This window comes from Coregonus clupeaformis, chromosome 1 (genome assembly GCF_020615455.1).
Source record: "Coregonus clupeaformis isolate EN_2021a chromosome 1, ASM2061545v1, whole genome shotgun sequence".
Lineage (NCBI taxonomy): Eukaryota > Metazoa > Chordata > Actinopteri > Salmoniformes > Salmonidae > Coregonus > Coregonus clupeaformis.
In genome coordinates this window covers 83,377,622-83,391,825 of record NC_059192.1, presented here as the reverse complement: position 1 = coordinate 83,391,825, position 14,204 = coordinate 83,377,622, and the positions used below count along the sequence as shown (strand labels likewise).

The following is a 14,204-nucleotide window of genomic DNA, read 5'->3' as shown; positions in this document are numbered from 1 at the left end:
AGGAAGGCTAACTATGATGGTGGCTGAGAGGCAGTTATACAGTGCCTTGCAAAAGTATTCATCCCCCTTGGCGTTTTTCCTATTTTGTTGCATTACAACCTGTAATTTAAATTGATTTTTATTTGGTTTTCATGTAATGGACAAATGTTTAAAAAAATAAAAATAAATTAATAACGGAAAAGTGGTGCATGCATATGTATTCACCCCCTTTGCTATGAAGCCCCTAAATAAGATCTGGTACAACCAATTACCTTCAGAAGTCACATAATTAGTTAAATAAAAGGGGGGGGGTGGGGGGGGTACAAATGATACAAACCCCCCAAAAATCAATTTTAATTCCAGGTTGTAAGGCAACAAAATAGGAAAAATGCCAAGGGGGGTGAATACTTTCGCAAGCCACAATTGGTAATTGTGGTGCACAGTGATGGGCTCCAAAGTGGCATGATGAATCACTGTACTACTAAGAAGTGTCAAAGATCCATCAATAGCTCGGCATTGAAGATACAATTGGTCATCGAAACTGATTTTCATGAGGGCAGAATACCATTCATCTACAGCTCTTTTGGAATGTGCTTTTTGTTGCTGCTGTCAATGAAGGCAAACAAATCTAAAGAGATAGTTTAAGGGCCATGACTTAGAAATAACACATTGGAAGGGATTTTACTAGGGAGGGTTTTTACTCTATAAGCCAAATTACCAATTGCTGTTGAGTCATTGTTGACCAATAAAAAATATAAGTAATATCACGCAAATTGAGAATGTCTCGAAATATACTGTAACTATTCAATCAAAGGGACATTTGCACCAAGAAAACAAATTATTGGAAATGCTTAAAACATCATGCATGTGGTGATTGAATGTATTAATAAAACAGTGAATGAGCAGTAAGCCATCACAGTGAGTAACATGATGACTGACCTCTTTGGAAAGCCGTGTGAAGAGGTCTCCGCCTCGGAGGAAGTCTAGAATCAGATACAGCTTCCCCTCCGTCTGAAAGGCTGGGCCATAAAAACAACATAAATGGTCACGCAAAATACATATTCTCCTTCGCTCATGACATGCAATAAAATGAAAACACTCCAAATGTGAATTGGAGTATGGTGAGAAGTTATACTGCTTAAAGGCAAGGACAGACTACCGCATTTGGGGCCCTGGGGCACCGACCTCCATTTTATGTTGAAAAAAGTCTGCAGTTTTACAATGCTATCCTACACATCTTGTCATGAGGCTATGAGAAAATGTTGCCGTTTTAAAGCTAATTTCCTGAAATTCGACACTTTTTGCCATGGGTCAGAGAGAAACATCTGCTGCTTTATAGGTCATCTCATGCTATTGTTCACATTTTGCAATGAGGCTGAGAGAAGAGTTGGCAGTTTTAAAGCAAATTTACTGCAATTCTACACATTTTGCTTTCATATGCTATCTGGGGGCCCTCGACTTCCAGGGGGCCCATAACCCAAAATAAATCAATTTGGTTGGGGACCACCTGGAGTTCGGGGGGGGGCCGGGGCATGTGCCCTACGTGCCCATTCAGTAATCCGGCTCTGCTTAAAGGCACATGTCAAGGAAAATCTTTTTTTGATAATATGGTCTCCTTGTGTATTCCTATTATCTGCTTTGTTGAGTGCATCTGTTTGCCTGGGGCTGCTGTGGCAATATTCAGAGCACGCTAATAAACAAGGAGGTGAGGTGCTTTGAGACGGAGTGATGGCTAATGCTGTCTGAAGGGCTCCAGACGTCACTGACATTTTTAGAGAGACGTGCCAAGCTTTATAAAACATTTGTAGAGTTATTCAATGCAAGAACCTACTCCATTTGATATCACAATGTGTTTCTGCCTGCTGCCTAATGGCAGAACTATTCTAACAACTGATGACTAAAGACAATCTCATCACATAATTATTTGGCTGTCTTATCAAGCAAGTTTTCATGTCTCAATGTTTGTTGAGAACATGGTTGCATGGATGAGAAAGAAGCACTTGGGAAATACACTCACCATAATGGAGTTTGACTATGAAGGGGTGGTTGACTTCAGCCAGAATGTCTCTCTCCATTTTGGACCGCACCCGATCCCGGACTGAAAAACATACAAAGCTTATCAAAAATAGTGGTAATGAATTAAGATACTTGTAGAACTGAACAGATGTGGACAAAAGCTATACATGAACAACCCATAAGAGTTGGGCCGGTATCCGATGATACTGTATAAAATACCTCAAGTATGAATTTCTATACCGTCAAAACTGTTGATACTATGAAAATCTGGAAACCGCTCAACCATGCATATGTAAGACATCTCCGTCACTAGTCAGCCACTTATCTAGTCAGTGCATTGGGAATGTCATCACATAAGAGACAGAGTGGGCTAATGCAATGATTTGCTGCATTTTGCTCATCTATCTGCATTACCTAAGCCTTCTCCCTATGTCACCTGAGAAATGGAGGTCAGCTACTTCGTTATCAATAATTCGGTGTTCATAATCATAATCCCCTCAAGCACCTGTACTGCAATGCAGAATATTATGCCAGCTTCCTCTTGCAATGGCTCTCTGCTTTGCAGTGAAGACATTCCTGCAGCTGTGCCTGTATTATGTAAGCAAGGAGAATATAATCTCCATTTCCTGAGACAGGGCCAAAAGACCGCATTTCATTTTCTAGAGCAGATATTTTTTTACGTAAAGCGTTTTTGACAGATTGGTTGATTGAGTACAGGAAACGTAAGATGTTTTTGACTGAGATTTGATGAGTATAGGAAACATAAGATGTTTTTGACTGAGATTTGATGAGTACAGGAAACGTAAGATGTTTTTGATTTATTATTAATATATATATTCTTTTTGACTTATGCCAGAAAACCAGTTTGGCTGGATAGGGAATTTAATCATACCCCGATCATGTCTGTTTACTGTAATAATATTACGGTTTTAGCAAGATTGGTCTGATGAAAAACATACCACTCTTCGAAAGTATCAGAATAAGTACCTTTTAGCGTTGCTTTCCTTAACACTTTCATGGCATAAAGCTGTCCTCTGTCAGAGCCTTTGATTTTTCTCACCAGGAACACCTATGGATGAGATTAATATCAGATTGAACAGTAGGGGAAATGTGACAAATGAACACCTATTGATGAGATTAATCAGATTGAACATTAGGGGAAATGTGACAAATGAACACCTATGGATGAGATTAATGTCAGATTGAACGGTAGGGAAAATGTGACAAATGAACACTTACGGATGAGATTAATGTCAGATTGAACGGTAGGGAAAATGTGACAAATGCATAGTACATATAAAGTAGGTGTAACATAGAGCCAAACACTTTAATCCAGGTAGCTATATGTTTACCTTTCCATAGGAACCTTGGCCTAGCACTTTCAGCAGCTCAAACTGGGAGGGGTCTGCCTTTTCAAAGCCCTCTTTGGTGTGCTGGCTGATGTCGATCTCTTTCAGGATGCCATCGTCCTGCAGGGAAACAGATGGCCCTCATATCAAATCAATCACGTGATTATAGGAATACCAAGAACACCCATGTCGTTCCAGAGACACAGGGAGAGCCAGAGAGAGGGATTTAGACAGATGTCCAACCTAGTGAAGTCAAATTTGATCAGGGCAAACAGAGACTTCTCAACATAATCATGAATTGAGATGACACAGCTAGTATCATGAGTATACCAGTATCATCAGAGGAAACTCAGCATTATTACATCGAAGGATAGAACATGTACATTGCTATCACACGTTTTGCCCTTAGTATCGTCAATCTCCACACATATCCACGTTAACTGGTGACAATAGGAGGATTTGAAACAGATGTTGTAGGCTAACAGTCAGAGTGTGACCTTGGCCACAAAACCAGCCAGTAGTCCATCCTGGTCCCCTCGTATCAGGCGAGATTAGTGTGACTGCGTTTTGCGTGAGTGGGGCTATGTGGCTGCCAAACGGGAGATCTTAAAGGGAACACTCTGGCTATTAATGCTGTCTTCATGACGTGCCTCTGAAATGTGCCGACCACAGCATGTGAGAGTCCTGCCTTGACCGTCGCTGATCGCTGAATCTGCCACACTGACACAGCAGAGAGCCTGGTTAAACCGGCTTATCTCCCTCAATAAATACAAGTACAACAAACAGTTACATTACCCTTTGCATACGATGAAATAAAAAGGATGCTTTTCAAATCCATATGCCGATTTGTCCCTTATGGTTTATGTTAACCTATAGCTTCTCCTTCACTATATCATGTTGAACACAGCATTCAATAGGAAGAAGATCATGTATCATGTAGATGAAGAATCAACGGGTTAAGGATGACCTCTGTAGGGGCTCTAGAAAATAAAAGCAAATAAATCAAACAATGGATTACAAATGTTCTGTAGCTATCCAAAGTGTCAGTCCCATGGGCTTTTCATATTTCCAAACCTCTTATACCTCAACAGTCTGCTGTTCAAAAGTGAACAAAGACTGCAGATGGTTGCATTTAGTCATGATGCCTTGTACAAACAGTGATATTCCACAGTAACCAGCACACGATCTATTCATACTAGTTAAAGCATCAGTTTAGTTTTCCAAACGAGGCCTATATTTGAATTCGAATAATTGGTAGCAAACTATACCATTTTAGATTACAGCGAATTGCTTTATTATCCTAAAGATCAAACAAATGTTAAGTCTGTGGGGAATAAAATAAAAAAATAAACAGTACCACTACACATCAGAAAGAAAGCGAGAAAGGATTTAGCTCAGTTCCACTTAACAGTATTTCACACTATTCTAAAATACTGGAATGGAATAGAAAACATCTACCTGTGAATGGAGTCTACCTGGTAGTACTAGGAGGTTTTAACAGTACCCAATCAGTCAGTTGTTAAATCAGTCTTTTTAAAAAGACACCAGTGCAGATTGTTTTGAATCAAAAATAATAAACAACCCTTGTCCAACTATTACTCTTTGCCAATAAACATGGATGACAGCATGACATGCGTAGTGTATACCGAACACCAAGGTTTGTTATCTGGGTCAACAGCTGTTGATGGTGTGTATTTCAAGATAATCTCTTTGATTGAAAAGGTAAACTTGGCAAAATGGCTCAGTCAGTTGGACCATGGTGCTTGCAATACAATCATTTTGGGTATGATTCCTGCATGGGCCACCTGGATAAAAACATCTGGTAAATGCTGTTTTCATATTCAGCAATTTGACCATGAATAAATGTTTATGCATCTCAATGGTAGCTCTAATGTCAACTCTGATAGCAGTTATACCAGTTTACTATTACAAACCATCATCACCATGAATTCCATGCATGCCGTTTGTAAAGGCTGATCATTCCGTGCATGCCGTTTGTAAAGGCTGATCATTCCGTGCATGCCGTTTGTAAAGGCTGATCATTCCGTGCATGCTGTTTGTAAAGGCTGATCATTCCGTGCATGCCGTTTGTAAAGGCTGATCATTCCATGCATGCTGTTTGTGAAGGCTGATGCCCTACAGTTTACTGTACTTGCCAAGTAAAAGTAGGAATTAGTTAAATGTTACCACAGCAGTTAATCTCTCCCCTTAATAGCTCAGTATCATGACATAAAGCAGTCAAACAGGGATTTAGATCAACAAAAACACAAACATACCAATGGTCTGATTGACTGCCATCTGTTTGATGAGTCTACCTGACTTAGTACCAGATTCCCCCTCCTTAAGAAAACTGTCCTTAATTTCATGGGCTTGGGTAAGCTATAGCTAACTGCTACAAGGGTTTGTCTTCATCCAAATAAAGTATTAATGACAACGACAATATCATGAAAATCACTTGCGATGCAAAATAGCACCAATGTCTTGTGAGATTCCTGATACAGGCAGAATAACTCAAGAGGCAATCATGGAGTAAAATACCCCATGATGTCACAAGCACTCAGATATCTAAATCCATCAGGTATTGTTTTGAATATTGTCTCCATATATGTATTTGTATGCATTATGTTAATCATGCTTAGCATGCCTCAGTGTATTGCAGATGACTTGCGGACTGACTTCATGTTGGTGCAATATTAAATCCCCAATGTCTAGTGTGTAATAGTAAATCCCCTATGTCTAGTGTGTAATATTAAATCCCCTATGTCTAGTGTGTTTTATTAAATCCCCTATGTCTAGTGTGTAGTATTAAATCCCCTATGTCTAGTGTGTAATATTAAATCCCCTATGTCTAGTGTGTAGTATTAAATCCCCTATGTCTAGTGTGTAGTATTAAATCCCCTATGTCTAGTGTGTAGTATTAAATCCCCTATGTCTAGTGTGTAATATTAAATCCCCTATGTCTAGTGTGTAGTATTAAATCCCCTATGTCTAGTGTGTAATATTAAATCCCCTATGTCTAGTGTGTAATATTAAATCCCCTATGTCTAGTGTGTAATATTAAATCCCCTATGTCTAGTGTGTAGTATTAAATCCCCTATGTCTAGTGTGTAATATTAAATCCCCTATGTCTAGTGTGTAATATTAAATCCCCTATGTCTAGTGTGGTATTAAATCCCTATGTCTAGTGTGTAATATTAAATCCCCTATGTCTAGTGTGTAATATTAAATCCCCTATGTCTAGTGTGTAATATTAAATCCCCTATGTCTAGTGTGTAATATTAAATCCCCTATGTCTAGTGTGTAATATTAAATCCCCTATGTCTAGTGTGCAATATTAAATCCCCTATGTCTAGTGTGTAGTATTAAATCCCCTATGTCTAGTGTGTAGTATTAAATCCCTATGTCTAGTGTGTAATATTAAATCCCTATGTCTAGTGTGTGATATTAAACCCCTATGTCTAGTGTGTAGTATTAAATCCCCTATGTCTAGTGTGTAATATTAAATCCCCTATGTCTAGTGTGTAATATTAAATCCCCTATGTCTAGTGTGTAATATTAAATCCCCTATGTCTAGTGTGTAATATTAAATCCCCTATGTCTAGTGTGTAGTATTAAATCCCCTATGTCTAGTGTGTGATGTGGATGTCTGTTTCCTTCTCATCTCAGAGAGGCTGGTCTGTCTGCACATCTTGCTATGAGACACTCAGGAAGGATTACAAAGAGACGTCAAAGTGAATATGATTTCTACTGATAACTACACACAGACATAGAATCATTCTGTAAGACAAACAGTCATAAGCAGTGACATATCTATAACTCCCCAGCAATGTTTATACAAACAGTACCATTAGCTAACACTTAGAGCCCAACTAGTCTGAAAACATTTGCTGAGGACATAAAAGCCAAGTAATGCATGCTATACAGAGAAATACGTTGTGAGTGGATAACATGGGTATTGTATTGCTTGCTACAGCTATTGTACAAATCACTCTAACCATGACTCTTCTCCAAGGTCAGATATCTGGCAAGAAATCTTTGTTACAGAACTTTATTTACAAACAACTTTGGAGAACGCAAAGTTGTGGAGACATGGTGTCCTACAATGCCAAATGCAATAAAACTCAATATTGTTGAAAGAAAATAGCTACTATGGAGACAAACCTTACCTGCCTTTTGTGTTTAAGCCATACTGCCGCAGCTCAGTTTTAAAGCACCTGGTTTGAAACCTGCAGATCACTTTGAGAATCTTTGACCCTCTTATGAGGTCTTCACTTTTAATTCACTGAGGCAGATATGTCAACGCTGATCATCTTAACAGCAAGCTATTTGAAAGCTCAGCAAGAAAGGACAAAGTTGAATGTCAAAGTGTTCACAGCGGTTAGAAACCGTGTCTAGGATACATGGCAAAAATGTAAAAGAGGATAGGCATGTGGTTAAATTAGGATAGAGAATTTGTTTTGTGTATTTGTATGTCGACTTCACAAAATGAATTTCTATGTATATTGACAATATACACTTTCCTAATATTGAGTATACCCTCCATGTCTCAATTGTCTCAATGCTTAAAAATCATTTGTTAGCCTGTCTCCTCCCCTTCATGGACACTGATTGAAGTGGATTTAACAAGTGACATCAATAAGGGATCATAGCTTTCACCTGGATTCACCTGGTCAGTCTATGTCATGGAAAAAGCAGGTGTTCCTAATGTTTTGTACACTCAGTGTAGTATATCGTATTGTATCGTACAGCGTTCCACACATAGTAATTTAATAGGATATATGTGGTTCCACCACTTTAGAAGGCATTCCAACTATGCGGGAATCCCTTGTTGTGCCTTTAACCATCGCACAGCATTCAGCACCAATGGCAGTACCATGGATAGCGTTGCGATCAATTTGACATTTCGAATGGACAAAAGACTAATCGTCGATTCAGCACCACGGCTGCTGAACTGCACCGTGCCCAGGTAGCTTTGCAATGTGGTGAAGAAAAAGGTGAAGATTGCAATCACCTGTGTAGTGGTTGGGTTGGACATGTTCGTCTATTGATCCAATTCCCCTTTCCCCTGAAACTTACTAAAACTAGTTTTTAGAATACATTGAAGATCATAGGAAATAGGCCTACTGCTCTCTTGGTTTCATTCTTCAATATTTCAGTCCAAATCTAATAAATAATGAATTATTTTAAAGGGTCAATCTGCAGTTCAAACAATAACAAAGCACACACCCGGCCTCCGTTTTGGGTAAACAGCTTACTGATGGGGCTAGAGAAATATAACCTCTCTCAAATTCATAGACAGGGCTATTAATGCAAATACTGACCATCCATTTGGTCAAAATGATAGTTGTAACCATGTTTTGAAGCTATACAATATTTGTTTACAATTACATTGTTTACAAACAACGGAGTAAAACAAGCTTATATGTTGGGTTCTGATTGGGTTAAACTGTTAAACTAAGCTCATTAAGCAAAAAAAGTTAATATTCTTCAAGAATCATTAAAAGTAGCCTATATAAAAGTCAAAAAATATATGTAGCAATCACAGTTTGCCGTTCAAAAATCTGGATTCTTACAAATTATTAATCTCTTAAAATATAATGGTCCCTAATAAACAAATGTGCAAGTAGGCCTAGCTACACCAAATTCAACCTGCATTAGGCCTATATTTGGCAATGCTTAATCAGTTCAAAAAGTAGACTACAATCAACAGTGTGCGGCAGGGAACTTATTCAACAAACAAAGCAATTTAGGCTATAAAATATAATTTGGCTTTCAATAGCATAGCCTATAGCCTATAGGAAACGTACTCAGGTATTGTGATTGAATTCATTGGTAGCTAGGTACGACAACCACATACCACAGTCATAGTAAAATGCTAAATGCTAAATGACGTAAATGTAAATGATAGTAAGTAAAACTCTCCTAAAACCAGCTATCAGCAAAATCAGTGCTAGTAAAAAGACGAAGTGCAAGAAAGGCAAGAACATACAATTCAACTGGAGAATTTATTATACCTTATTTGCATATTTCCCAGTGTGCCTTGCTTTGAGTGAATTGTAGTTACCACCCATGACTGTATTTGTTAGTGACAGAGACAGAGGTTGTTGTAGTCAATGGTTTTAAGTCCAGCATTCTCCAAGTGAGTGTCTAAGTGAATATGTTATCTGAAAAAATGGAACTGTTTATGACAATACATCACATATATCATAAGGCCTTTCTTTGAAGGGCTAGTTACACCCTAAGACAGTGGTCTGAAACTCCTGGTTTACAGGCCACATCAAGCCTGCAAGTCACATTATGCTGGCTTTCAAAGTGATTTGTAATTCCTATTGGAATTCAGCCAGAGTGAGGATATCCAACAATTTGAACTTTTAATCACCTGCAACCTGCATTGAGAATGACTGTCAGGGTAGGGTAGATTGATTATTGAGACTACCTAAATCATATAAACTGGAACAGCAATCTCAGCACAGGAGGTTAGTGGCACCTTAATTGGGGAGAACTGGCTCGTGGTAATGGCTGGAGCAGAATTAGTGGATAGGTGTCAAATACATCATACACATGGTTTCCATGTGTTTGATGCCATTCCAAATACTCCGTTCCAGCCATTATTATGAGCCGTCATCCCCTCAGCAGCCTCCACTGCATCTCAGTAACGGTTGCAATAAGTCCAACGACTGAATACATTTAGGGCAGGGGTCCCCAATTACATTCAGCTGTGGGGCGATTTTTCCTTGAGTGGAAGGTCAGGGGGCCAGAACATAGTTATGAATAATTGGTACACTGCAAATTCACCACAAGAATCCCAAACAGATATAGTATTTAACAAAACAGAATCATTTTAAACCTTGATTACATTGGGATACGGTCACATATGCCTCTCTGTTTATGCGTGGGAATACTTGGGAACAGTTGAAATTTCAATTGTATTCCCATTTTAGTACATTTATCAGCCAAAACATGACACCAAACCTGTATTCAAGAGCATGTTGTCTTAACCAATGGCGGGCACAACACAAAAACCTCTGATTATGTAAAATAGGGAATAAGCTACAACATATGCTAATATAAAATAATCAGAGTTTATGTGTTTTTAGATAACTGACATTAAAGGTTAAAACAATAATTGTTTTATAAAAAATAACAACAAATAACAAAATAATCAAACAGTTTGACAACCCTGTTTGTAAGCTTTGTAATTATATCAGTCTCAACCGTTTATCTTTTCCTGGCGTTGAAGTGTCTCATGGTATGGGTTGGGTATAAAAAAAAAGGGTCAACTTTGAGCACTTTTATCTCTTGAATGTTTTGGCATTCAGATCCAAAAAGTCACTTTCTGAGCACAATGGGCAAATATGTATGGAAGGTTTCCTTCAAATCAAAAGGGGTGCTGTCAAAAACTGAATGAATTCAAATCTAAAAGTATGTTATTTATTTTGTATAGCATAAGATCAAATCAACCAATCAAATGACATGCAAAAACACAGGTATTGAAACAAACAATTCTGAAAATCAACCTGCAAAAGAGCATTCTGGGAAATATGATAATGATGAGCATGGTTTTGAATTGTTTTGAGCAAACATGAATTTGTAATTTTACTCAACAAGCTTATTCAAATTCAGCTCACTTCCAGCAGAGTTTGTTGAGTAAACAAACTAACACATTAGCTAAAATTCTTCACCTTTTCAAGTCCACTCAACTCACAGATTAAAGCTGATTAAGCCATTAGTTAAATTTGCTTTATTTTTTTATATTTTTTGCAATACCATGCTAGACAGAATTCAACATGATTTTTTTATGAAAATGTTGTGCAATGGTAGTCTACAAAGCTTGTCAAATGCTGAAATTGTACTGGCAAGTGTAGCCTAATATAAGGTAACAACAAAACAAGACCGACACAAGGTTCCACAACAGCCCACCACAACATCATTGAGTGACAGCAGTCAGTGGCAGCTGAATCACACCTTTAGCAAACAATGATTCTGCGTTATGGCGCACACAAGTGCCACAAAGTTGTTGGGCCATAAACAACAATACACTTACCTCTAATCTGCAGAGGTTTGAGCTTTTGGACCGTGACTTTTTCTGAAGGTAGACGGAAAACCATCTCCTAACTGTAAATTTCCGCATGTTCGTGTCCATTGTGTGCCCCGCTTCAGATCTGCACTGGCAGTTTGTCTTTGCTCAACACCTAAATCCAGATCAGTACACAACAATAGGAAGGATTTAGTTTCCTCCCAGTCACTCTCTTCTAATCCACTTCCTATATGGCAGATAAACAGCCACCAGGAAAACAAGCGATTTGGTCACAGTTGACACCACTGCAGTGTCCGACCTTCCTTGCTACAACGCAATGCTTCGATTTGACAGTGCCATCCAAGCAGCAGTGATTCTGGCGATTACGGTCCTCAGCACCCGCCACTATCCGTTTTGTCCCGCTGAATCAGCACTGTGCAGTGATTCAATGTGAAGCGAGCGAGGGCTCCCCTCCTCCCCAACATTCAGCTTCTTCCTTTCGCGCCCAATCAAACAGGACTCTGACGGTTGGTAGTAGAGAACTCCCCCTTTTCTGACAACATAGCAGCTAATCCACATGTTCATGATACACCCCTACCTCATGTAGATATCAAGGAGGGTGGACACAGACTCAGAGAGCAGCGTGCAATGTTGGTATGAAGTCCAGTGAAATTATGAAATGTCTCATCTGTCATCAGGCATGTTAGGGATGCATGGATCACAGGTGAATGTTGTGGTAGTGTTTATAAGGCTGTGTTTACACAGGCAGCCAAATTCTGGGCTACCTGTGTAAATGCAGCCAAAGAGGGTTCTAAGGGACAGTTTGACATTTGGTGGGGGCTGGTCAAACTCAAGTTGTCATAAAAAAAGCACACCCCTCCCCAACTTAAAACATATTTTCACATGACCATAAAAATAAACGTGCACACCCTTTGCCCTCATAGAATTAACTCAAAATAATGTTTAGGATCACAAATAACAATATCTGTAACGACCCCCGTTGATGAACGTGGATATCGACTTCAGCATGCTTTTGTGACGCAGTCGATGCCACGCAGAGCTACCCGCCAGAAGGTTGAGGGTTGGTTCACCGACCACCACGGACAAGCTCACTCTTCCTGACAGTTTCATTAGGCCTACACTATGATCAGAGTCGGCTGCAGACAATGATCAGCTAGGAGGAAATCAGATTTAACATTTTGATGCCATATTTATAATTCTATAAAATATATGCAACTAATTTGCCACCAATAGGTTTCTGTGCCAATGCACCACACAACCAATAAACAAAGCATACTGACTCCTGGCACTTCAATATCATGGTTTGCGTTTTCAACACCACAATAAATAGACTATGTCAATCTTGACAAACAGAAAATGCATCCCTACCTACCTTGTAGGCCTACCCAGTATCGAAGGCTTGGCTTGACAATCTCAGAATGTCATTACATTTGTTGGTGTTTTGTTACAGATGTCTCTTTCCATTCATCAAATGGCCCCTGCACAGTTTGGATTCATTGATTGATAGATTTTATTTGTCTGTAAAAAATATATACACATACATATATACACACAGTACAAATATTTTTTTTAAGTGACCGGGATTGTACAATAAAGTCTGGGAGTTATTTCCACTGAGGTCCTTATTATTATTTTTTTTTACATAAATACATATTAAATTACATGGATACAGACACATTACAGAGATACAGAAAAAAAAGTGATGCTGTTCACACATTAGCCAGCTTTTTACATTCTTTTTAAAAGTGATTATGGTTGGTATGGCTTTGTGTTGCTGTGGTAGTTTGTTCCACTCAACCGCACCAGTATATAAAAATGTTCTTACCAGATACTCTTATATTTAAAACAGTGAATATTAGAGACTCTGGCTCTGGTATTATACTGGTGGACATCTCTAACAAATGAAAAATAGTTGGATAGAAGCCTGGGGCCTGAGTCCGTGATAATTCTGTGGACCAGACCAAGTTGAATTAATACTACTCTTTTTCCCACAGATAGCCAGCCTAGCTGCTTAAAATGCTCGACCTCCAGATGAGTATAAGGGGGGAGTTTAAGTACAATTATTACAAGCTCGTTTTGACTGATCTGTAGCTTATTCTTTAGATGTTTGGGGCTGCACCGTGATGTGCAGGCATAATCAAAGTGACATTGGACTAGCGCACTTGTCACAGTCTTAAGGTTGTCTATAGCTAGGTTTCCATCAAATTGGCAAGATTTTCATTACAATATTCAAAAATCTGCATAAAAACAATATGCACATTTTCCAATCAGAGTTGTGTTTCCGTCAAATTGACTTGTTGCAGATAAAAGTATGTGTGTAAATACGTAGTGCGCATAAAAATAACTTTTGCGGTTAAATTCCCGGGAACTGAAAATGTTGCTTAGGTATAGCGAGTGTACCCACTCTGGTATTTGCACATGCGCTCAAGTCAACAGCGCAAAGATACAGTGCGGGTATAGGCTACATGATGAGATTATTATGGACAAAAGTGCGAGATAATTTTAAATTGTCACACAGCAGCCATGCATTGATCAACTTGTCACCAGAATAAGACCCTCGATATTTATTGAAGGGAGCATCAAGCTCATCACCGTGGACTTTCACCACCCTGTGAAGTTCATCATAATTTATTTATTCTGTAGGAATCATAATTTATTTAATCTGTAAAAAGCTGCATGCTTTATCATGATGTCGTGACATTTTTTATCCGACATGTACGTAACTCACATAAAAAGGTTGAATGGAAACCTGGTTAATGTCAAGCCATTTTGAGGATGCTGGAATTATATTTTGGATGAATGTGCCCATGCCTACATAATAC

At 38.7% G+C, this 14,204-nt stretch overlaps 1 protein-coding gene across 1 annotated transcript in view; it reads right to left on the bottom strand.

Annotated features, from left to right (window-relative positions):
• Positions 1-11,758, bottom strand: part of LOC121575290 (ribosomal protein S6 kinase alpha-2-like) — a 57,821-nt gene extending 46,063 nt beyond the window's left edge. Inside the window, exons 1-5 of the mRNA XM_041888278.2 lie at positions 11,389-11,758; positions 3,348-3,464; positions 2,983-3,064; positions 1,997-2,077; positions 919-998 (exon numbers count right to left, since the gene is read on the bottom strand). Coding sequence (XP_041744212.1) covers positions 919-998; positions 1,997-2,077; positions 2,983-3,064; positions 3,348-3,464; positions 11,389-11,487 — 459 coding nt within the window. The 5' untranslated portion in view covers positions 11,488-11,758. The remainder of the gene's footprint in view (positions 1-918; positions 999-1,996; positions 2,078-2,982; positions 3,065-3,347; positions 3,465-11,388) is intronic.
• Between the last annotated feature and the right edge of the window lie 2,446 nt (positions 11,759-14,204).